Here is a 26,122-nt window from a genome sequence, read left to right on the forward strand (position 1 = left end):
AAACAAACTTGTATCCCCGACAGAATAAAAAACCATATAAAAAGTATGATAAGGCTTTAAAATGGACTGATGTAACCAATAGTGACAGGAAGATGTTTCTTGGATTAATAACTTTGATGGGACAAATAAGAAAGTCACACTGGAAAGAATATTGGTTGACTGATCCCTTACTTGAAACACCTATCTTTCCAAAGATTATGACAAGAAGAAGATTCAAACACATAATGAAATTTCTTCACTTTAATGATAACTTGGAAACTCCACTTCCTGCAGACAGAATTTCAAATGTTAAACCACTTTTGGATTATTTTCTACCAAAATTTCAATCTATCTATATACCCAAACAAGAGCTATCACTTGACGAGGCAATGATAAAGTGGTGAGGATGCCTCAGATTCAAAACCTATAATGCCAGAAAACTTACAAAATATGGAATTTTGGTCAGGATGTTTAGCGAAAGTGAAACTGGATATATATGCAACCTTGAGATTTACACAGGTGAAGGAAAGAAACCGCAAGAAACAATATTATTGGTCCTACAACTTTACCTTGGTTCATGGCACCATATTTACTGAGACAATTTTTACAACAGTGTGTCCACATCTGAAATACTGTTGAAAAATAAAACCAGAGTTCATGGGACTATAAGAGAGAATCGTGGTCTACCAAACCAATTAAGGAGAAATCTAAAAATCTACGGAGGGGAGAAATGACATTCTTACAGAAGGAAGAAGTGGTTCTTCTTATATGGAAAGACAAGAGGCTAGTTTGCATGGTGACAACTATTCATGACGCCTCTATAGCATCTACAGGAAAGGAAGACAGGAGGACTGGCCATCAGATAACTAAGCCCACTTGTATATTAGAGTATAATAAATAGATGAAAGGAGTTGATCGAACTGATCAATATCTGGCAAACTTCAGTGTCCTCTGGAAAACTAGAAAATGGTATAAAAAAGTGAGTTTCTATTTGAGTAATTGTGGTTTATTCAATGCGTTTAAAATTTATTGTAGCCTTAATGCACAGAATAAAATGACTTACACGCAATTTTTGTTAGCAGTAGCTAGAGAATGGGTAACTGACCATCCTGGTGAATGCAGTGGTAGTTCTGCACCTGGTCCTTCTTGTGGTGTTTCTAAAAGAGCCTCCTGCAAAGACCCACCTTGTCGACTATCAGGTAAAATAAAAGAACATATTCTAGAGGGAATAATACCCACAGAACTAAAAAAAAAAAAAAAAAAAAAAAAAATTGCCGCCAGAATGTGTGGAGTCTGCTCTTCCAGGGGAAAGTGCAGTGAAACATGGTATATTTGTAATAGATGTTCTGTTCCCCTGCACAGATGTGCCTGCTATACTGCCTATCACACTCTAACAAAATATTAGAATGCTTTAGTAAGACATGTACAAAGTTTCAAGTAAATATATTAAGTGCAAAAAAAGTGGTTGATATTTACTCAAATGCAGGTGTTTCGATATTCACTTAGGTAAAAAATCGTCAGCCACAGGCGTTAGTTTCTGCAAAAATCCACCGGTCAATAATGTGTTAAAATTGCAGAAGTTCTCCCAAAGGAGTAAGAAGTCCGAGCCCCACATCAGCTCCCCGGCCTGGGGGTCCTGCATCGGGAAGACAAGCTCCGGAAGGCCAGCCAGCAGGTCTTACTTTTGGGAGTCCCAGAGGGCTGAGGGAAATAGACTCTATGCTTAAAGGGTGCACACAAAATCTCACAAGCTCTGGGACCCAGGGCAAAAGTGATTTGAAAGGAGCCTGGGTCAGACCTACCTGCTGATCTGGAAAGTCTCCCAGAGAAGCAGGAGGCAGCAGCAGCTCTCCCTGATGACACAGACGCTGGCGGCAGTCATTTTGGGAAGCACATTCTACCACATGGACACTAGTGATGGCAAGTGCCATTCTGGAATCCTCCCTCTAGCTTATTAGTCTCAGGACCCAGCCCCGCCCCCACTCCCAGCCTGTAGGCGCCAGCACTGGAATGCCTCAGGCCAAGCAACTAACTAAGCAGGGACACAGTCCCACCCACCAGCAGACAGCTGCCTTAAGACCTCCTGAGCCCACAGCCTCCCCTGGACACAGCCCTTCCCACCAGAGGACACAGGAACCAGCCCCACACACCACTGGGCAGAAAGCAACACCAGAATCTTTGGCTCCACCCACCAGCGAGCCTGCACTAGCCTCAGGACCAGCCCCACCCACCAGCAGGTGGACCCTAGCCACAGGACAATGGCAGCTCCACAGCCTACAAACCTAGTGCGCCCACCAAGGCCAGAACCTGCCCTGGGACCAGCTGGGCCCTGGCCCTGCCAACTAACAGGCCAACAGAAGCTTCGGGACGGCCCAGACCCTGTACCCAACTGTGTCAGGAGGCCTCTCCCCCATTCCCCCCCTTCCTTCCCAGCAATCTGACATCAACTCTGGGATTCCTGGGCGCTACAACCAGACTCCAGAAGCCGGCTCTGCTTGACAGTCGTCCAGCACTAACTCCAGGACCTGGCTTCAGCCATCAGTGAGCCAGCACTAGCCTCAGGGCCCTGGGGTGCTGCAGCTGGCTGCCTTGTGACAGGCCCCATAAACCAGTGGCTGGCAGCCTCTGCACAAGGCAGGGCCTGGCAACCAACCAGACTGGGGGCCAACCAAGCCCACCAGACCACCCTCAGTAGTCAGCCCACCACAACAGAAGGACCCACACAGCCCACATAGGGGGCACCCTTAGAACATATTGCTCTGGTGACAAGAGGGGAGTGCACTGCCGGGATGCATAGGACGTCTCCTACAAAAGGCCATTTCTCCAAGGTCAGGAAACATAACTAACCTACGAGATACATAGAAATAAAAACGGCAAGTTAGGCAAAATGAGGTAGCAGAGGAACATGTTCCAAATGAAGGAACAAGATAAAGCCCCAAAAGAAGCACTAAGTGAAATGGAGATAGGCAGTCTACCCGAGAAAGAGTTCAGGGTAATGATTGTAAACATCTTTTAAAGAACTCAGGATAAGAATGAATGCACAGAATGAGAAGTTACAAGTTTTTAAAAGGATACATAGAACATTGTTATTTTTACATGTCGAATATTGCCATCATCTGTGATTTATTTTCACAACCCTCTTTTGTTACCTTCACCAAGTCTATGTGTTGTCTCTTTTACACCAGTGGGCAACACAAGTCACTTGGTGCTAAGTACAGAACTCCCATTGTATGCAGAGTGCCATTTATGGGGTAATTAGCCATGAGATATGTTTCTCAAAGTGTGTCCATGGACCACTTGTGTCAGAGAACCTTCTGAAATGCTCGTATTTGGGAGCAGGAGAGAAGAAAACAAGTCTAGACATGAAAGAGTAGTGGAATCCATGAGACCAGGAGAAGACTGTAAAAGGCAGATGTAGAAATTCCAACCCTAACTACAGAATCATAGTCACTGGGAGTTGCATCCAGGAATGTGGATTTTAAAAACAAGAACCCCCAGACTATACATACATAGTAAAATTGCAAGAATTCTTTAAAATAAAAAATAAAACGTAATAAAATTTTAACGTGTGTGTGTGTGTGTGTGTGTGTGTGTGTTTAGCCTGGGTTCTTGTTGTGTTTGACTACTTCTCTCTCTCTTCTGTTAATTTCCATACAGTAATGATTTTCTGCGATTTTGTGTCTTATGAAAGGATTAAACAGCACTCCATTTGAGATATATCCTGATTTCCCTGACATGACTTGCTCCTCATTTGAAATGACTTCTTATTCTGTTACAGAGTAAGAGACTCTCATAATGTGAGCGTATTCAGTATCAGAAGGGAGTCTGGCATCCTTATTGATTACTTTTAGAGCCTTCTGGAATGGGCTTCTTCTGTAGCAGGTAGAAGAAAACAGTCTAGAAATGACACAAAACTAGGGGAATCCATGAGACCAGGAGAGACATTGTAATATATAGAGAGACATTGCAGAAGTCAATGGAAGAGATCATTTTAAAGTGGGCTACATGGGAAAACACTAGAAAGATTTAAAAACATATTTCAAATCTAAATGGTTTTTCTATGTTTCTCTGTTACATAAACTGAAAAATTATTGAAAATAATCTTGGCCAAGCTTCTAGATACCTGCATTACTTTGTCAGTCTCTGTTCACTAGGATAAATCATATTGTGCTGCTTTGAAAGGAAAAAATTTTAGCAATTTTTTTTAGCTTGTGAATTCACAGGAGGGAAGTAATTCTTAGAGAAAGCTTCAAGGATTTAATATAAGATAAACAATTCTTTTCATCAAACTCACTATTAAATATAACAGAACTGCAGGCAGAATAATTCATTTTAATATTAAAATCAAGCACAACTTCTTTAGTCTGATTACTCAAGCATGTGAAAATACTAAAGTTTAAAAAAATAAACAATTAGTTAAAACTTGAAATGAGAAAGAAAATATGATGAGAATTTACAGATAGATTTTTCTGTCATTTACATTATAATGTTATCTCTGTCTTCAGATAAGCAGAAGAAATAAAATAGTCATTTAAGAGAAGCTGTGAAAAATGCAAAGCGTGAGAACTTTGTTGTGATGATTTGGGGAAGGTGAAAAAAGTCTTAGTTCTTAGTTGTTCACACTAGAAGTAATTTAACATTCTTTCATTTAACAAAGTATTCATTGAGCACCTACTATATACTTGGCCTTGCTTTAGCCTCCAGGTTTACAGCAATGATACAGGGCAGTGGAGAAAATAAAGTAGGAAAAGAAGTTTGGAAGTGCCAACCAACAGGAGTGGTTTTGCAGTTTTACATATGGGAGTCAGAGAGGACCTCACGGAAAAGGTGACAGTTAAACATAGTTGTTTAGGACATGTGAGATTGAGCCATGAGAATTTGAGTCATGGGCCTGGGGAAGAGCAGTCCTGATAAACTGAGTAGCAGGTACAAATGTCCTGGGGCAGAAACATGCAAAAACATTCAAGGCATAGGAAGAAAATCACTGAGGCTGGAGTGGAGTGATTCAGGGAGTCTGTAGCATGAGGTGAGGGAGAAGAGGTCAAGGGCGCCAATACTTGGCTTTCATTGTAAGTGGTATGAGATTCCTTCCCCAGAGGCGTATGAGAGAGGAACGACAGGATTTGACTTTTATTCTCAAAGGAGTATTCTGGATGCTAGGTTAGGAAGAGACTAAAAAGATATAAAGGCAGAAGCAGGGAGACCTGTTAAGAGGCTACAGCAATAATTCAAGTGAGAGATGATGGTAGCTTGAACCACGGTGGTAAGCAGTGGAGGTGAAACATGGTGGGATTCTGGATTTATTTTGAAAGCTGAGCTCACAGAATTTGTTGATAAATTTGGATATAATTTGTGAAAGCAGTCAAAAGGACTCTAAGGATTTTAACCTGAGCAACTATTAGGATGAAGGTGCCATTTAGAGGTGAGACAGGCTGCCAAAGAAGCAGGTTTAGGGGGGCGATAATCAGAAGTTTGATTGGATGTATATTAAATTTGTGCTGCCTATTGAATTTCTACTAGAGTTGTTGAGTAATCAGTTGTACATATAATTCTGGATTTTAGGGAGACTTTCAAGCTAGAATTATAAAATATGGAAGAAAAAGACATGTAAGTGATATTTAAAGCCACAAGCCTGGAAATAAAAAAAGAGGAGTTCCAGGGCTATGTTAAGAGATTGGGGAGGAGAGAAGAACCAGTAGGGAGCATGACTTCATTATTAACAGCTTTCCTCCCGAGGGCATTGGCAATGTACAGGCTCTAGAGGCCCTAAGTGGTTTTCAAATTTTTATAGGATTCACCTGCTCATTTTCCATTTACCCATAACTTGATCTAAATCTTAAACTCTTGCTCTTAGTCACTTACTCCCCACCTTTATGCCTGCATCACACTGGTTTTGAATATACTTATTGGTAGTGCAACTTCATCTGAGTGTAAAATGCATTTTTGAAAACTGTCAAAAGTAATTTGGGGATTTAGCTGATGAATAAAATGGGTGACCAAGTTGGTTAATACTGCTTTTGATCAAACATTAGGCATGACTATTGAATAGTATCAACAAGTTTATTGTGTGATTTATATGCAGATCTAAAAGCAATGTCAACAGGCATGTCCTAAAATGTTTTGAGCAATGACATTACTGAAATATATGTATAGTTTCCAAGAGGACTGTTTTCAATTGACAATTATATATCATACACATATATAAGTTCTGTTAACTTGATTAACAGTATTTCTTAATAGTCTATTATTTTATCATGTATATTTATACAGATGCGTAAAGTCCACGAACACGCATACAGCTATAAAAAATATCTAACTTAATCTTCATTTCCCAGCCTAACAATTTCTTAAACAACTGCTATTCTCAGCTAAGCTGATTAACTTATCAAAAGCAATTGAAAATAATTATTTTAATGAGTAAAAGTTCTACAAAAACACATTTAATAATATTTGCCCAGCTCTTACAAAAATTGCTGATTGCAAACACCACAGATTTACAAACAAGCATCCTTGGATATCTGGCTAATACTAAATTTGTAAAGGATGCATTCCCTGAAAGTTATGCCAAATATTTGTTCAATTAACAAATATTTATTAAGTTCTAGTGTGTTCCAAATGCACGTCATGTTGAGAAGAGTTTGCTCCTTTAAGTCCTTCAAAGTGCATCCTTAGAGATTTATATGCATAAAGGAGAGAGCTAAAGTAGTGCTTCTGACTTTCTCCACGTTGGTGGAGTCTCCTGGGGAGTTTCACCATGTGGAGGACCTGTTTTGCTAGGCTAGCAAAACACCAGAGAAATGGGTGAGGCTTAGAGTTACCCTTTTCTGTTTGTTGCACCCAGATTCAGACCTTTAATCAATTACCTTGTGCCAAAGAAAGCTCCCTCTCTTACTTAACGACATGGCCCAGCTGCCATCCTTGCCTCTCTGACTCGACCAATCTTCAGGAAGGGATGGGGTATAATAGAGAAAACAGCTTTTAGTTTTCCTTAGAGGCTAACTACCATTGACGTTCTTGGTTCTGGGGATGCGAAGATGGGGTCCCTGTCATCAAAGGAATGATTACTGTTTGAGGGAAAAGAAATATCCTTGAGCAATTACATCAGAATATGATAACTGATACTCAATGGCAATCTGTGGGAAAACACTAAGAGCTCCTGGCATCCCAGAGAAGGTGCTGGCACTATTCAAAGAGATGAGTCAGTCTTCCACAAAGCTCAGCGTGGTGAGAGAGGTGTAAATTCTTGGGACATAGCTTTTTTTCTTTTGGCTCTTAATACTCTAGCTAGTCCTGCTTTTTCAAACCTTTTTCACTAGATTTGTCCTGACACTTCCTTTTGAATAAAGTCTGGGTTTCATTCTAGGACTTTCCCTGGGAAATATTTTATAGCCTTTCCCCCAAGGATCACAATCACACTGAGGCAGAACACTGTAACTGGTCCATTGTTCCTTACTTACACTCGGTGGCTGGCCCCATTTCTCTCACGAATGTTCACATTAATTGCTTAAAGGAAGAAAGTGATTTCTAAATGTAGGTTTACATGTTTCTTATTAGATAAGATAAACTCACAATGTTTTTCATGTGCTTCACAAGTATGGTCAGCTTCGCATCCTCGTATGTTATGACTAACTGCACCTTAGGCTTCTTGTCAGGAAACTTCTCACCTGATGAAACAGTAGAGTTTCAGTGGGTTAAATTGGAAGTGGCTGATCACAGGATAAACTGAACATTCAAAGACTAAAACAGGACCAATGAATAATATGAAAAAGAAACATTCTTCACATCACACTGAAAACATAATACTCTTCAGGAAACTGGGTTGGTTAAGATAGGATTTGTGTCTAATCTTCCTGAATCTATTCTACCTCCTCATATTCTACGTTTTGTTTCAATCGATACCATCATTTTCCCGATTATTTAAGCCTGAGACCTCAGTGTCATTTTTGGCCGCAATTTTCTCCTCAACATTCAGTACAATGAGCTTAAAGTATTAGAGAACATAGGGGTTGAAAGTGTTGGCTTTAGAAGTCAGTGAAGTCTGGGGTGCAGGTCCCAGCACTATACTAAAGACTGTGTCAACATGACTAAGTTAATCGACTTCTGTAAAATGGAGATAATAGTTATCTACTTCAGGACAGTTGAGATGATTAACTGATAACATTCAAAAGTTCTCACAATGTAATCTCTTAATGAGTTTGCAATTACTCCATATATTTACACTCAGCTCTTCCTTTCCAGTTCTGCTGTGCCTAGTTCAGATGCATATGGATCTTTTGCCTGAACTACTAGAACATTCTCTTCCCCTCCCCCAGAACCCAAATGTATTTGTACACAATTACCAGTATCATCTTCCTAGGGCAACTTTTATAAAATTACTCTTCGATCAAAGTACTGTTCATAGCTTTCCATAGCTTATGAAAAAGTCTGAATTTTGCAGCTTTGTATTACTGCTTCTTATTGAATCTGTTTGTCTTATTTCCCATTATTATTATTTCATCCTGCAGTCCGTATGTTCAGTTCTACAGACATGCTCTGCTATTTCCTTCCAGACATTGCTCATATTATTCCCTTTATTTAAAATGATCTCTTCCACCATTTTTGGCTATTGAATTTTTACCTATCTACAAGGCCTAATTAAAATGCAAAAGAGTTTCTGTGGTCACCACCCTCTGAACTCCCCTAGCACAGCCCTTATCACTTAATATTTATATTGTAATTATTACCTTACATGTCTCAATTTGCTTAGTGGAGTACAATCTCCCTTAGGGCTTACTTTTTTTCCTATTTCCCCAAGGGATATATAAATCAGTGCTTGCTCCATAAAGTTGCACTAAACGTTTACTTAATCACAAAAGTAATCTCAATTTTCCTTTCAAGTTATATCATTACAACATTTAAACGAAGGCTTTAGTTTTTTAATTAAAAATTTCCAGTTTATAGCCCAAGGATTAAGCATAATTCACAGTTTTCTAATACTTCTCTTGGTAATCTCTGACTGTACGTTTTCTGAGGGAATTCAGAAAGAAGAAATTTACTACTAATAAGGAATTTGGCAATGTTTTGTGGTGGGCTCATTGGGGTCCACATTGTTTTCTGATAGTCAGTTTTAGCTCTCTAATCCTAACATTTGAAAATTAAACCTGAGCATTATGTTTCTTCTCCCAAAGCCTTTTGCATGTTTATTAGAATAGTTTACACATTCTAAATAGGTAATATTAATTAATTTTATTGTTAATGTGGATTATTGACATTGAAATAATTAAAATTCACATTGAGTGTTTCTTACAACTGAAATGGTAATTACGTAAATATAATAAAAACATTCTTCCTTAAAATATCTTGATTTTGATGACTGAGTGACGCTGTGAGTTTGAGACACTACGAGATAATTTTGACTGTAGTACTTGGGTAAATTGTATTTCATAATACAAAAATGTAGTTGAACTTTTGGTATGAGTATGCTAAAAATGCTGATACTTTTTGATGCACAATGAACATAATTTTTGAATTAAAGAGTGAAAGGATTATTAATTAGAAACTGTGTTTAATTAGAGGAGCTTTAATTCAGACAGGAAATTAGCATACATTTATGGGTGAGTGTCTAAATGATAATCATACAACTGTTACTTGAATTGACTGAAGATGATATTCCACCCTAAACCTTTCATGCAAGATTAGTAATCACAGTATCCATCAAAACATGTCAGACTTTAGAACCCACTGAAAATACAGGCCACTAGGAAGTCTTAGTAGTCAATGTAGTAATAGTAGAGGTACTTAGGATTTTTAGAATTCTTATTGTGTGCCAAATGTTGGGCTAAGAGTTTCACGTACATAAACTCACTAAATCCCCACAGCAAACCTACAAAGTTTGTGTTACCTCCATTTTACACATGAGGAAACTGAGGTATTTTGGTCCAAGTTTAGGCAGGGTCAAATGATCTCTAAAGACTATGTTTTTGAACATCATGCTGTAAGGGGCAACAAGGGGTCAATAACCTAAGGGAAAGAATTTAAATGAAGAGTCCAGAGAGGGAGACTTTTGAGAATAGCTTCACAGGGACAAGAAGATGCTAGAATATCTTGATTTTTCTGCTTCAAGTTATTCTGGGGGATCTAATCATGCTTAATCTAACCATTTATAGTAACCCCAAGAACTGTTAAAATATTATTGATCCAAAGAATGACTGTGTTGAAACGCTTGAATGCATGGTACTACAGCAGCTAATACGGGCTTATTATGCATAATGTGTCCATTAATGTTAAAAAATATCATTTCAAAATTTAACTTCCTTTCAGATATAATATATTCATATGATTCAAAAATGAAAATTTATTTTTAAAGCATACAGTAAAAAGCCTTCCTCCCACTCCTAACACCTATTCACCCACTCCTCCCATTATTATCATTATGTTTTTTTAACATCTTTATTGGAGTATAATTGCTTTACAATGGTGTGTTAGTTTCTGCTTTATAACAAAGTGAATCAGCTATACATATACATATATCCTCCTATCTCCTCCCTCTTGCGTCTCCCTCCCACCCTCCCTACCCCACCCCTCTAGGTGGTCACAAAACACCGAGCTGATCTCCCTGTGCTATGCGGCTGCTTCCCACTAGCTATCTATTTTACAATTGGTAGTGTATATATGTCCATGCCACTCTCTCACTTTGTCCCAGCTTACCCTTCCCCCTCCCTGTGTCCTCAAGTCCATTCTCTACGTCTGCATCTTTATTCCTGTCCTGCCCCTAGGTTCTTCAGCACCATTTTTTTTTTTTTTTTTTAGATTCCATATACATGTGTTAGCATACGGTATTTGTTTTTCTATTTCTGACTTACTTCACTCTGTATGACAGACTCTAGGTCCATCCACCTCACTACAAATAACTCAATTTCGTTTCTTTTTATGGCCAAGTAATATTCCATTGTATATATGTGCCAAATTTTCTTTATCCATTCAGCTGTTGACGGACACTTAGGTTGCTTCCATGTCCTGGCTATTGTAAATAGAGCTGTAATAAACACTGTGGTACATAACTCTTTTTTGTTTTTAACATCTTTATTGGACTATAATTGCTTTACAATGGTGTGTTAGTTTCTGCTTTATAACAAAACTCTTGTGTCTCCCTCCTACCCTCCCTGTCCCAACCTTCTAGGTGGTCACAAAGCACGAGCTGATCTCCCTGTGCTATGCGGCTGCTTCCACTAGCTATCTATTTTACATTTGGCATGACTCTTTTTGAATTATGGTTTTCTCAGGGTATATGCCCAGTAGTGGGATTGCTGGGTCGTATGGTAGTTCTATATTTAGTTTTTTAAGGAACCTCCCTACTGTTCTCCATAGTGGCTGTATCAATTTACACTCCCACCAACAGGGCAAGAGGGTTCCCGTGTCTCCATACCCTCTCCAGCATTTATTGTTTGTAGATTTTTTGATGATGGCCATTCTGACTGGTGGGAGGTGATACCTTGCAGTTTTGATTTGCATTTCTCTAATGATTAGTGATGTTGAGCATCCTTCCATGTGTTTATTGGCAATCTGTATGTCTTTTTGGAGAAATTTCTATTTAGGGCTTCTGCCCATTTTTGGATTTGGTTGTTTGTTTTTTTGATATTGAGCTGCATGAGCTGCTTGTAAATTCTGGAGATTAATCCTTTGTCCGTTGCTTCGTTTGCAAATATTTTCTCCCATTCTGAGGGTTGTCTTTTCGTCTTGTTTATGGTTTCCTTTGCTGTGCAAAAGCTTTTAAGTTTCATTAGGTCCTATTTGTTTATTTTTGTTCTTATTTCCATTTCTCTAAGAGGTGGGTCAAAAAGGATCTTGCTGTGATTTATGCCATAGAGTGTTCTGCCTATGTTTTCCTCTAAGAGTTTGATAGTGCCTGGCCTTACAGTCAGGTCTTTAATCCATTTTGAGTTTATTTTTGTGTATGGTGTTAGGGAGTGTTCTAATTTCATTCTTTTACATGTAGCTGTCCAGTTTTCCTAGCACAACTTATTGAAGAGACTGTCTTTTCTCCATTGTATATCCTTGCCTCCATTATCAAAAATAAGGTGACCATATGTGCATTCCATTGATCTATATTTCTGTTTTTGTGCCAGTACCATACTGTCTTGATTACTGTAGATTTGTAGTATAGCCTGAAGTCTGGGAGCCTGATTCCTCCAGCTCCATTTTTCTTTCTCAAGATTGCTTTGGCTATTCAGGGTCTTTTGTGTTTCCATACAAATTGTGAAATTTTTTGTTCTAGTTCTGTGAAAAATGCCATTCGCAGTTTGATAGGGATTGCATTGAATCTGTAGATTGCCTTGGGTAGTATAGTCATTTTCACAATGTTGATTCTTCCAATCCAAGAACATGGTATATCTCTCCATTTGTTTGTAAAATCTTTAATTTCTTTCATCAGTGTCATAGTTTTCTGCATACAGGTCTTTTGTCTCCTTAGGTAGGTTTTTCCTAGGTATTTCTTTCTATTTGTTGCAATGGTAAATGGGAGTGTTTCCTTAATTTCCCTTTCAGATTTTTCATCGTTAGTGTATAGGAATGCAAGAGATTTCTGTGCATTAATTTTGTATCCTGCTACTTTACAAAATTCATTGATTAGCTTTAGTAGTTTTCTGGTAGCATCTTTAAGATGCTCTCTTTACATAGTATCATGTCATCTGCAAACAGTGACAGCTTTACTTCTTTTCTGATTTGGATTCCTTTTATTTCTTTTTCTTCTCTGATTGCTGTGACTAAAACTTCCAAAACTATGTTGAATTATAGGGGTGAGAGTGGACCACCTTGTCTTGTTCCTAATCTTAGAGGAAATGGTTTCAGTTTTTCACCATTGAGAACGATGTTGGCTGTGTGTTTGTCATATATGGCCTGTATTATGTTGAGGTAAGTTCCGTCTAAGCCTACTTTCTGGAGGGTTTTTATCATAAATGGGTGTTGAATTTTGTCCAAAGCTATTTCTGCATCTATTGAGATGATCATATGTTTTTCTCCTTCAATTTGTTATATATGGTTTATCACATTGATTGATTTGTGTATATTGAAGAATCCTTGCATTCCTGGGATAAAACCCACTTGATCATGGTGTATGATCCTTTTAATTAGCTGGTGGATTCTGTTTGCTAGTATTTTGTTGAGGATTTTTGCACCTATGTTCATCAGGGATATTGGCCTATAGTTTTCTTTCTTTGTGACATCTTTGTCTGGTTTTGGTGTCAGTGTGATGGTGGCCTCGTAGAATGAGTTTGGGGGTGTTCCTCCCTCTGCTATATTTTGGAAGAGTTTGAGAAGGATAGGTGTTAGCTCTTCTCTAAATGTTTGATAGAATTCACCTGTGAAGCCATCTGGTCCTGGGCTTTTGTTTGTTGGAAGATTTTTAATCACAGTCTCAATTTCAGTGCTTGTGATTGGTCTGTTTATATTTTCTATTTCTTCCTCGTTCAGTCTTGGAAGGTTCTGCTTTTCTAAGAATTTGTCCATTTCTCGCAGGTTGTCCATTTTATTGGCACAGAGTTGCTTGTAGTAATCTCTCATGATCCTTTGTATTTCTGCAGTTGTTACTTCTCCTTTTTCATTTCTAATTCTATTGATTTGAGTCTTCTCCTTTTTTTTCTTGATGAGTTGGCTAACGGTTTGTCAATTTTGTTTATCTTCTCAAAGAACGAGCTTTTAGTTTTATTGATCTTTGCTGTTGTTTCCTTCATTTCTTTTTCATTTCTTTCTAATCTGATCTTCATGATTTCTTTCCTTCTGCTAACTTGGGGGTTTTTTTATTCTTCTTTCTCAGTTGCTTTAGGTGTATATTTAGGTTGTTTACTTGAGATGTTTCTTGTTTCTTGTGGTAGGATTGTATTGCTATAAACTTCCCTCTTAGAACTGCTTTTGCTGCATCCCATAGGTTTTGGGTCATCGTGTTTTCATTGTCATGTGTTTCTAGGTATTTTTTGATTTCTTCTTTGATTTCTTCAGTGATCTCTTGTTATTTAGTAGCGTATTGTGTAGCCTCCATGTGTTTGTATTTTTTATAGTTTTTTTCCTGTAATTGATATCTAGTCTCATAGCATTGTGGTTGGAAAAGATACTTGAAACGATTTCAATTTTCTTAAATTTACCAAGGCTTGATTTGTGACCCAAGATATGATCTATCCTGGAGAATGTTCCATGAGCACTTGAGAAGAAAGTGTATTCTTTTGTTTTTGGATGGAATGTCCTATAAATATCAATTAAGTTCATCTGGTTTAATGTGTCATTTAAAGCTTGTGTTTCCTTATTTATTTTCATTTTGAGTGATCTGTCCATTGGTGAAAGGGGGTGTTAAAGTCCCCTACTAGTATTGTGTCACTGTTGATTTCCCCTTTTATGGCTGTTAGCATTTGCCTTAGGTATTGAGGTGCTCCTATGATGGGTGCATAGATATTTACAATTGTTATATCTTCTTCTTGGATTGATCCCTCGATCATTATGTAGTGTCCTTCTTTGTCTCTTGTAATAGTCTTTATTTTAAAGTCTATTTTGTCTGATATGAGAATTGCTACTCCAGCTTCCTTTTGATTTCCATTTGCATGGAATATCTTTTTCCTTCCCCTCACTTTCAGTCTGTATGTGTCCCTAGGTCTGAAGTGGGTCTCTTGTAGACAGCATATATACGGGTCTTGTTTTTGTATCCATTCAGCCAGTCTATGTCTTTTGGTTGGAGCATTTAACCATTTACATTTAAGGTAGTTATCGATACATATGTTCCTATTACCATTTCTTAATTGTTTTGGGTTTGTTATTGTAGGTCTATTCCTTCTCTTGTGTTTCCTGCCTAGAGAATTTCCTTTAGCATTTGTTGTAAAGCTGGTTTGGTGGTGTTGAATTCTCTTAGCTTTTGCTTGTCTGTAAAGGTTTTAATTTCTCCATCAAATCTGAATGAGATCCTTTCTGGGTAGTCATCTTTGTTGTAGGTTTTTCCCTTTCATCACTTTAAATATGTCCTGGCACTCCTTTCTGGCTTGCAGAGTTTCTGCTCAAAGATCAGCTGTTAACTTTATGGGAATTCCCTTGTATGTTATTTGTTGCTTTTCCCTTGCTGCTTTTAATATTTTTTCCTTGTATTTAATTTTTGGTAGTTTGATTAATATGTGTCTTGGCGTGTTTCTCCTTGGATTTATCCTGTATTGGACTCTCTGTGCTTCCTGGACGTGTTTGACTATTTCCTTTCCCATATTAGCGAAGTTTTCAACTATAATCTCTTCAAATATTTTCTCAGTCCCTTTCTTTTTCTCTTCTTCTTCTGGGACCCCTATAATTTGAATGTTGGTGCGTTTAATGATGTCCCAGAGGACTCTGAGATTGTCCTCAATTCTTTTCATTCTTTTTTCTTTATTCTGCTCTGTGGTAGTTATTTCCACTATTTTATCTTCCGCGTCACTTATCCATTCTTCTGCCTCAGTTATTCTGCTATTGATTCTTTCTAGAGAATTTTTAATTTCATTTATTGTGTTGTTCATCATTGTTTGTTTGCTCTTTAGTTCTTCTAAGTCCTTGTTAAACGCTTCTTGTATTTCTCCATTCTATTTCCAAGATTTTGGATATCTTTACTATCATTACTCTGAATTCTTTTTCAGGTAGACTGCCTATTTCCTCTTCATTTGTTTGGTCTCCTGGGTTTTTACCTTGCTCCTTCATTTGCTGTGTGTTTCTCTGTCTTCTCTTGTGCTTAAGTTACTGTGTTTGGGGTCTCCTTTTCACAGGCTGCAGGTTCATAGTTCCCATTGTTTTTGGTGTCTGCGCCCAGTGGCTAAGGTTGGTTTAGTGGGTTGTGTAGGCTTCCTGGTAGAGAGGACTGGTGCCTGTGTTCTGGTGGATGAGGCTGGATCTTGTCTTTCTGGTGGGCAGGACCACGCCTGGTGGTGTGTTTTGGGGTGACTGTGACCTTATTATTATTTTTGGCACTCTCTCTGGTAATCAGTGGGGTGGTGTTCCTCTGTTGCTAGTTGTTTGGCAAGGTGTCCCGCACTGTTGCTTGCTGGTCCTTGAGTGGAGCTGGGTCTTAGTGTTGAGATGGAGATCTCTGGGAGAGCTTTCACCGTTTGATATTAAATGGAGCTGGGAGGTCTCTGGTGGACCAATGTCCTGAACTCAGCTCTCCTATCTCAGAGGCACAGGCCTGACACCTGCCCAGAGCACCAAGACTCTGTCAGCCACACAGGCAGGTATGTGGGGAGTTTCTTGCCTTTTGGGAAGTCTGAGGTCTTGTGCCAGCGTTCAGTCGGTGTTCTGTAGGAGTTGTTCCACATGTAGGTGTGTTTCTGATGCATTTGTGGGGAGTATGGTGATCTCCATGTCTTACTACTCTGCCATTTGAAGGTCTGCCTCCCCATTATTATCTTATTCGTTTTCCATATATTTCTCCAGATGGACACATATTCTTCCAGAATTTCTCCATATAAGTAAATATGAATAAGTATTTTTATTCTTCCCCGTTTTTCCAAAAAGGAATAGCATATTTACTATTCTACACAACAGGCTTGGAGATACTTTCATGTCAATAATACAAAGCTTCTTTATTTTTTAAATATACTTTCACATTATTCCATCATGAGGAAATAGCATAATTTATTTAACACTTTACCCATTGACGGGCAAGTGGGTTGTTCCGAATGCTTTCCAGATGTTACAAACCATGCTGCAATAAATAGCCTTGAATGTGTATCATTTTGTACCTGTGCACAAATACCATAGGATAGATTTCAACAGCAGAATTGCTGGGTCATAGGGTATTAGCATTTTAATTTTGGTAAACATTCCCAAATTGTCTTCCATGGAGATTGTACCAATTTGCATTATCACCAGCAGTGTATGAGTGTCTGCTGATTTATAACCAAACTTGTTAATTAAATTTTTGAATTTTTGCCCATCTGATGAGTTAAAATGGTATCAGTGTAGTTGTAATTTGCATTTTTCTTATGCGTGACCTTGAGGATTCTTTCATTTGGTTAAGAGCCACTTGTATTTTTTGTGTGTGTGTGTGTGTGGATTATTTTTTCATATTCTTTACACAGTTTTCTATTTGGTCATTGGTCTGTTTCTCACCAATTTATAGGAGATTGTTACATGTTAAATAATTAACCCTTCGTATGTGATAAATTGCAAACATTTCCCCCATTTTGTCACTTAACTTTGCTTTTCTTGAGTTTTGCTATAGTGTTTTATATCATGCAGAATTGTTATAGCTTCTGAATTTGTAGTCATAGCTACAGCAGCTCATCCCAAGATTAAAAAGGATTTTTTCCATTTTTTCTTTGTCATATATATGGTTTCATTATTTACATTTAAAATCTTTCACTCATTTGGTATTTATCCTGGCATATGGTGTGAAGTGTACTATGCCAACATTATTTGTTGAATTTTCTCTTATTTGTTTGGGCAACTATTAAATTCCTGAATATATTTGACTCTATTTATGGACATTCCATTATGTTTTACTTGCTTATCTACTTATGCACTGACACCACACTGTTTAATTATTGATGCTTTGTAATGTGTTTTTATATCTGATAAGGCTAAACTCACCTCTTTGTTTTGCTAATTTTCCTGGCTTTTCTTTGTTAATTTTTGTTTATGAACTGTAGGATTAGCTTATGTAATTAAAAATAAATCTGTTGGAGATCAGTCAAAATGGTGGAGTAAGAGGAGGTGGCACTCACCTCCTGACATGAACACATCAAAAATACATCTATATGTGGAACAATTCTCACTGAAAACAACTAATTGGCAGAGGACTCCTGTACAACCAAGGCTGTAAGAAAGATATACATGTAATCAGGTACGAAGGAAAGAAAAGCAATTGGGTTGGGATCTTTGTCCCTGAGAGGGGCCCAGAGGAACAGGGAGGATTCTTGGGCAGACACCTGCCCTTGGGAGTGAGCAGTGAGAGCCAGATTGGGCACCACAGTCCTGGGATCCTATACAGGGGAGAAGCGCCCCCTTGGCTGGTTGGAGGACCACTGGAACTAACAGGGGAGCTGTGAGAAGCCTGAATTCTGCTCCTGAGGAGCACATGCATGCTGGCTTGACCCCAGGAAGGGCAGAAAGATCTAGTGCTTGCTGGGTTTCCTGCAACCACCTTGGTGCATGCCCCAGCCCATGTTGAGTGAACACTCCAGACCCATTCACTTCACATCATCATGTGGTATTCGATCTGGGGCAACCAATACTGGGGATAAGACACAACTGAGGGATACAGAGACTACCCAGAGCTTGGGCAAGCCTGGGTGGAATGGCAGAGGCCATCATTTGTGCTTCCTCAAGAAGCACATCACAAGCAGCCCAGATCTCTGAGAGCAGCCACTCCACCACAGCTCATGCCCTGGTACATGTTGAGAGTCCACGCAGGCCCTGCCTGTCCTGTGCTGTGGCTCCACAGTGGAAAGGAGGGTGGTGGAGGCTGGTGACAGTGACTGATTGAGAAGGATGACGAAGACTTGCACCTAAGGCTGCACCTGAGCTGAGTGAGGGAAAAAAATTGCAGGTGCCTGCACAGGCAGTGCAGCAGAGACAGCTAGGACCTCTGCTGTGGCCGACACAAGCTGACAGCCTGCGTGGACCCCCTTGCTTCAACATTCCCTCACTCTGGGGCAAGGGTTCCAGTGTGGGGCTAGGGGAAAACCCACACTTAAAGGCAACTGTAATTTTTTTTCACACTCGACTCCAGCTCTAAGACCCTCCATTTCGAGCCCCACCCTCTACCAAGGTGGTAGCTGTCAGCACACCCTGAGGAAAGATGTGATTTGCATCCATGTCAAATCCAGCTCTCCCACTAAAGGCACTGGGCACATACAGTATGTTTAGGGATGTTCCCATATAGGAACACCCCTTCAAGACTGCAACAGGTAACTGTTTCATCTAAATTCATAGAGGCAGAGAAAGTTAAGCAAATGAAAAGGCAAAGGAACTGCTCTCAATTGAAACAGCAAGAGAAAACGGTTGAAGAAACAAATGATGAAACAGAAATAAACAATTTACTAGATAAAGAATTCAAAGCATTGGCAATAAAAATGTTAATTGAATTAGGGTAAAGAATACATGTACACAGTGAAAATTTTAACAAGTAACTAGAAAATATTTTTAAAAAAATCAGAAATGAAGAATTCAATAGCTTAAATTAAAAAACACACTAGAAGGAATGAAGAGCAGATTAAGTGATACAGAAGAAAGCATAAGTGATCAATGAAACCAAGATTTAGTTTTTTTAAAAGATAAACAAAATTGATAAACATTTATCCAGGCTCACCAAGAAGGAAAGAGGGAGTACCCAAATAAACAAAATAAGAAAAGAAGAGAAATAACAACTGATACCACAGATTTTTAAAAAATCATAAGAAAATACTACCAACAGTCATATGCCAACTAATTGGATAACTTAGAAGAAATGGACAAATTTCTAGAAACATACAACCTGTCAAGACTGAATCAAGAAAAACAGACAATTTGAACAAACCAATCACTGCAGTGAAATTGAATTTGTAATTAAAAATCTCCCAGAAAACAAAAGTCCCGGATGGCTTCACAGGGGAATTCTACAAAACATATAAAGAACAACTACTACCTATCTTTCTCAAACTATTCCAAAAAATTGAAGAGGACAGAAAACTCCCAAATTCATTCTATGAGGCCACCATTACCCTGATATGAAAACCAGACAAGGACACTACAATAAAAGAAAATTACAGGCCAATTTCTTTGATGACTGTAGATGCAAAAATCAACAAAATACTAGGAAAGTGAATCCAACAATCTATGAAAAGGATGATACACCACGATCAAGTTGGATTTATTCCAGGGATACAAAGATGGTTCAACATTCACAAATCAATCAATGTGATACACCACATTAACAAAAGGAAGGATAATAATCACATGAGCATCTTAATAGATGCAGAAAAAACATTTCACAAAATTCAACATCAATTCATGATAAAACTTTCATCAAAGTGGGTAGAGAGGGAACATATCTCAACATAATAAAGTCCATTTATGACAAACCCACAAGTAACATCATACTCAATGGTGAAAAGCTGAAAACTTTTCTTCTAAAATCAGGAACAAGACACTCTCACCACTTCTATTTAACATAGTGTTGGAAGCCCTAGACACAGCAATCAGACAAGAAAAAGAAATGAGACATCCAAGTTGGAAGGGAAGAAGTACATCTGTCACTATTTGCAGATAATATGATACTTTATATAGAAAAACCCAAAGTCTACAGCCAAAAACTATTAGAATTAATAAAGGAATCCAGCAAAGTTGCAGGATATAAGATTAATATACAGAAATCTGTTCTTTTTCTATATAGTAAAAATGAACTATGAAAGTAAAAAAAAACAAATCCCATTTACAGTTGCATCAAAAAGAATCAAACGCCTAGGAATAAGGTTAACCAAGGAGGTGAAAGACCTATACTCTGAAAACTATAAAACACTGATGAAGGAAATTGAAGGTGATACAAAGAAGTGGAAAGATACCTCATGCTCTTGGATTGGAAGAATTAATATTGTTACAATGGCTGTACTATCCAAAGCAATCTAGAGATTTAATGTGATCCTTATTAAAACACCCATGACATTTTCCCCAGCACTAGAACAAATAATCCTAAAATTCATATGGAACCCCAACAGACCCTGAATTGCTAAAGCAATCTTGAGAAAAAAGAACAAGGCTAGAGGAATCATACTTCCTGACTTCAGACTATACTGCAAAACTACAGTAATGAAAACAGCATGGTAGTGGCACAAAAACAGGCACATAGATCAATGGAACAGGATAGAGAGCTTAGAAATAAATCCATGCACCTGTGATCAATTAATCCAGGACAAAGGAAGCAAGAATATACAATGGAGAGAAGACATTCTCTTCAATAAGTGGTGCTGGGAAAACTGGACAGATACATGTTAAAGAATGAGATTAGAACATTTCCTCACATCATATACAAAAATAAACTCAAAATGGATTAAACCCCTAAATGTAAGATGTGAAACAATGTATCTCATAGAAGAGAACGTAGGTAGAACACTCTTTGACATAAAGTGTAGTAGTATTTTTTTGGATCTGTTTCCTAAGCCAAAAGAAATAAAATAAACAAATGGGACCTAATTAAACTTAAAAGCTTTTGCACAGCAAAGGAAACCATTGACAGAACGAAAAGGCAGCCTACTGAATGGGAGAAAATATTTGCAAATGATATGACTGATAAGGGGTTAATACCCAAAATAATATAAACAGCTCATACAACTCAACATCAAAAAAACAAACAACCTGATTAAAAAATGGGCAGAAGGTCTGAATAGACATTTTTCCAAAGAAGACACACAGATGGCAAACACGCACATGAAAAGATGCTCAACATCATTAATCATTAGAGATATGCAAATTAAAACCACAATGAGATATCATCACCTCACACCTGAGAGAATGGCTATCATCAAAAGGTCTACAAATAATAAATGTTGGCAAGGACATGGAGAAAAGGGAACCCTCATACACTGTCGGTGGGAACATAAATTGGTGCAGCCACTATGGCAAACTGTGGAGATTCATCAAAAAACTGAAAATGGAACTATCATATGATCCAGTATTCCACTCCTGGGTATATAACCAGAGAAAACAAAAACACTAATTCAAAAAGATACATGCACCCCAATGTTCTTGGCAGTAGTACGTGAGCCAACACATGGAAGCAACTCAACTGTCCATCAACATATGAATGGATAAAGAAGATAAAGAAGATGTGGTGTATATATATATATATATATATACACACACACACACACATACACACACAATGGAATACTACTCAGCCATAAAATGAATGAAATTCTGCCATTTGCAGCAAGATGGATGGACATAGACAATATTATACTTAGTGAAATGTCAGATAAAGACAAATATTGTATGATACCACTCATATGTGGAGTCTAAAAAGTAAAACAAAAGAATGTATATAGCAAAACAGAAACAGACTCACAGATACAGAAAATAAACTGGTGGTTACCAGTGGGGAGGGGGAAAAGGGGAGGGGCAAGATAGGAGTACGGGATAAGAGATACAAACTATTATGTATAAAACAGAGAAGCAACAAAGATATGTTATATAGCTCAGGGACTTAAAGCCATTATCTTGTAATAACTTTTAATGGAGTATAATCTATAAAAATATTGAACCATTATGCCATCACATGAAACTAATATAATATTTTAAATCAACTATACTTCAATAAAAAATACTTAAATCTGTTTGTAGTTTAAAATTTTATATTTCAAAATTAAATTGGAAATATCTGACATCTTTATGATGTTGAATCTTCCTACCAAAAGTATGCTATGTCTTTCCATTTGTTCAAGGCATCTTTCAATAGTGTTTAAAGTTTTCTTCATTTGGTATGGCACTTTTCCTGTTAAATTTATTCCTAGGGTTTTTTTTGTTGTTGTTTTGTTTTGGTTTTCTGGGGGTTTTTTTGCTGCCATTGTAATGGGGGTCTTTCTTCTATTATATATTCTAACTAGTTATTACGTATATGTAACAATATAATATATATATATATATATATATATATATATATGCAATAGATATCTATATATGAAGTTGGTACCTGATACCTTTGTTGAATTTCATCATTTGTGATAGATTTTTAGTTGATTCTCATTTTTCTAGGTATGTGATCATATTACTGGCAAACAGTAATTAGTTTTGTCTTCTCTTTGCCAAAGTTCATGCTTCTAATTTTCTTTCTATTTAAAATAGCTTAGTCAGTTCACAGATATTTATTGACCTATTATGGACAAGGCACTGTTCTAGGCCTTTGGAACATATTAGACAAAATCCCTCTCTTGGCAATTCTATAGTATTGGGGGAGATGTAAAAAAAGCAATAAACAAAATAAATAAGTAGAATTTATAATATGCTGAATATGATTAATGATAAGGAAAAAAACACAACAGGATGAAGGCACTGGGAGCTTCCAGAATACGAGGCAGATTGCAATATTAGATGGGATGATCAGGGTACTTCTCATTGAGAAGGCAAATTTAGAGCAAAGACCTTCAAAAGAGGGGACGGAGGAATCACATGTTGGCTAATACTTTCAGTACAATGTAATGTAATCGTGATGCTCAAGGGCATAGTGCCTTATTTTATACTCTAGTGGAAATAGTTTTCCACTATTTCTCTGCATTCCTTATGTGGGCTTTGGATAGCCAAGATAGATACATTTTCTCCTGTTAAGGCATTACCCATTTATTTTTATTTGAGTGTTTTATCAGGAAAGTTTATTGAAATTTATCAAAAACCTTTTCAGTGTCTATAATGATGACGATGCTATTTTCTCCTTAAATCTATTAATATGATAATGTGTATTATATACTATGTGCATTACCAGCATTGAAATGTTCTGGCATTTATGGTCATGGTGAATTATATTCCTTTAGTGTGCTGATGGATTATTTTGGCTAATATTTTATTTAGAGTTTTCCATTATATTCAGAAGTGAGGTTAACCTGTGATTCCTTTTTTTTTTTTTTTTTTGCAATCCTTGTAATCCTTGAAGCTACTGGCATAACTACTTTATTTGCTTCATAAAAGTAATACAGAAAATTTTCCTAACTTTTCTCTGTTTTGGAATTGTTTAACTAACAGTGGAATTATCTGCTTTTTAAAAGTTTGGCATAGTCCCTCTGGAAATCATCGGAACTTGGTACTGTTTTAAAGGTTGCTTTTTGAAACTTTTTCTATTTATTCTATCTAATTTGATCTTTTCTGGGGTAAATTGGGTTTTCCTAGAACACTGCCTATTTCAGACATTTACAAATTTATTTTTGTAAAGTTGAACAGAGTCTGGTACTACTCTTCAATTTCATCTCTTTCTATGGTTACTTCTTGCTTCTCCTTTTGTATTTCGTGTATTTGCATTTGCCTCCATTCTTTTGATTAGATTAGCTAGTGGCTTATTTATTTTATTGTTTACTTTTAACTTCCAGATTTATTTAATCTGCTGTTTTATGTGTTCTAAATCATAAATCTACTTTTATCTTTGTCCATGTTTTTCTTTTTGTCATCCTTTAGTTTGTTTTGTGCCTCTTGTTCCAATTTCCCTCTGAGCATTGCTTTATCTTTCTCTCATGGTTTCTGAGATGTGGTATTTCATTACTGCCCTTCTTTGGAAATTTTGCAATTTTGATTTATAAGTCCTTTTGACCCAAGAGATGTTCAAGAGAGCTTAATTTTTTATGTCTCCAAATTTAAGTACCATTTAGCTTTCTGAATTTTTCCATTGATTTCTCACTGTATTGTCTCATGATTAGAGAATATGTCATACTATTTCTACTTTTGAGGATATATTGAAATTTCCTTTCTGACCTAATATATAACCTCTTTTCATGAATGTTCCATGGGCACTTAAAAAGAAGATATATTCTCTATTTTTAGGATAAAATGTTTGACACAAATTAACAAAATTTGCCTTATTAATTTTACTATTTAGTTTTTCTATGTGTCACTTATGTTTTTCTACTCAGTCTTTCATAAATCAAGGGAAGCAAATTAGAATATCCTATTACTAGTTTGTTTTTGTGTGTTTCTCCTTGTATGTTCCATAATTTCTGTTTTATACATGTTGCTGTCATATTTGATATGTTGTCCTAACTGCTTATATCTTTATTGAGAATTGTACTTGTTATAGTTAAGTTCCATTCCTGTTTAATTCAAGGCTTCTTGGACTAAATTCTGCCTTTTTTATATAAGACTGTGGCTTCCGGTTTCCATGTCCTTGCATTGCCTAATATACCTATGCCTTTATTTTAATTTTCAATCTTTTAAGATCACTTTAAAGTGATTTCTTTTAAGTGTGTTTTTACATTAGAGTTACGCTTTTCACTTTCACTCCAATTGGAATATTCTTAATAGATGAGTTAACCCTATTTATACTTATTGATATAATAGATATGTTTTCTCTTTGTTCTTATTGTTTTAAGTTATTAAAGAAATAGAACATTTTTGTTTTTAAAGAAAGTCTTTCACAAAGTAATTTGTTTTTATTTTTATGTACTTATGATACTTAGGGAAGTTTTAATTTTTGTTCTAGTGGTTACTTTTATTTAATATTCTTTTCACAATATTTGTTTCCTAATAGAAACAAAGATAAAATTAGTGTGCATAATCTTTCTCATCTACTTTGATCTACCACCCAATTATTGATATATTCAATGTTGTGATCTTTCTCAGTGTTTCTCTAACACTAATATTACATATGCTAAGATTTTTTTATTGCTTGATTTGTTAGATTTTAAGTGATTTCTTTTGACACCAGCTATTAGACATGGGGTAATTAGAGAAAGTCCTCTAACTCTCATCTTTTTTCCATCTTTTCCTTCTCAGATCAGCCACAAGTAAAAATCTAAAATAATCTTCTAATTAAAAACATGAGATTATATGATATAGTATAGCAAAATGCATATTTTAAAGCTTTCAGTTGAAAATTTGAAAAACAACTTAATACAAGCATTTATTTCCAAGTAGTCCTAACCCTTCACCTCTTGTCCTTCCATATCATTAAAATTTAAATTGAAAACCTGGATAAGATACTTCAACCTACAGATAATTGGTCTGGGCTTTGCCACAGCAAGTAGCCAGAACATTAACCAGAGAGACCCTGCCATGGAGACTGCATGGCTTCAAGCTCCCTTTTAAATTAACATCTCAAAGGAGAGGTAGTGATGTGAGGTAATGATTGAAAACTCCTGTTTGCCATCATTTGTAATTATCAATGGAGTCTAAACAAGCTCATTAATTCATCCTCTTAACACTGGCAACTGTTGTCTTTGATCATGTTCTACTCCATTACCTATGACATTGTTTCTATATCTTGACAAAAATCAATCTTCTGTGTGTCAGAGTTGTGTACTGGTGGATAATTTTTATTTTTCTGGACGTATTGTTTGGCATGAGGGCAATATTAATTTGTGGGGAGTTTAAACAGTCTGTCATTAAAGAATATAAAGATAAAATCTATCAACTTTCTGGTTAGTGCCCTGGTTGGGTGTAGTGTCTGTAATATTTAATGCAGTAACTTATAGATTTTTTTTCCAGGTGATAGTTCAAGAGAATT

General features: G+C 36.9%; 1 protein-coding gene across 2 annotated transcripts in view; it reads right to left on the reverse strand.

The window, feature by feature from the left end:
- Window positions 1-26,122, reverse strand: part of PIK3C2G (phosphatidylinositol-4-phosphate 3-kinase catalytic subunit type 2 gamma) — a 398,571-nt gene that overhangs the window by 27,106 nt on the left and 345,343 nt on the right. For both annotated transcript variants that reach the window (XM_082421031.1, XM_082421032.1), the window contains one exon: window positions 7,549-7,643. In XM_082421031.1, coding sequence (XP_082277157.1) covers window positions 7,549-7,643 — 95 coding nt within the window. The remainder of the gene's footprint in view (window positions 1-7,548; window positions 7,644-26,122) is intronic.

The sequence above is a fragment of the Balaenoptera physalus genome, assembly GCF_965194825.1.
Source record: "Balaenoptera physalus genome assembly, chromosome: 13".
In the NCBI taxonomy this organism is placed as follows: Eukaryota; Metazoa; Chordata; class Mammalia; order Artiodactyla; family Balaenopteridae; genus Balaenoptera; species Balaenoptera physalus.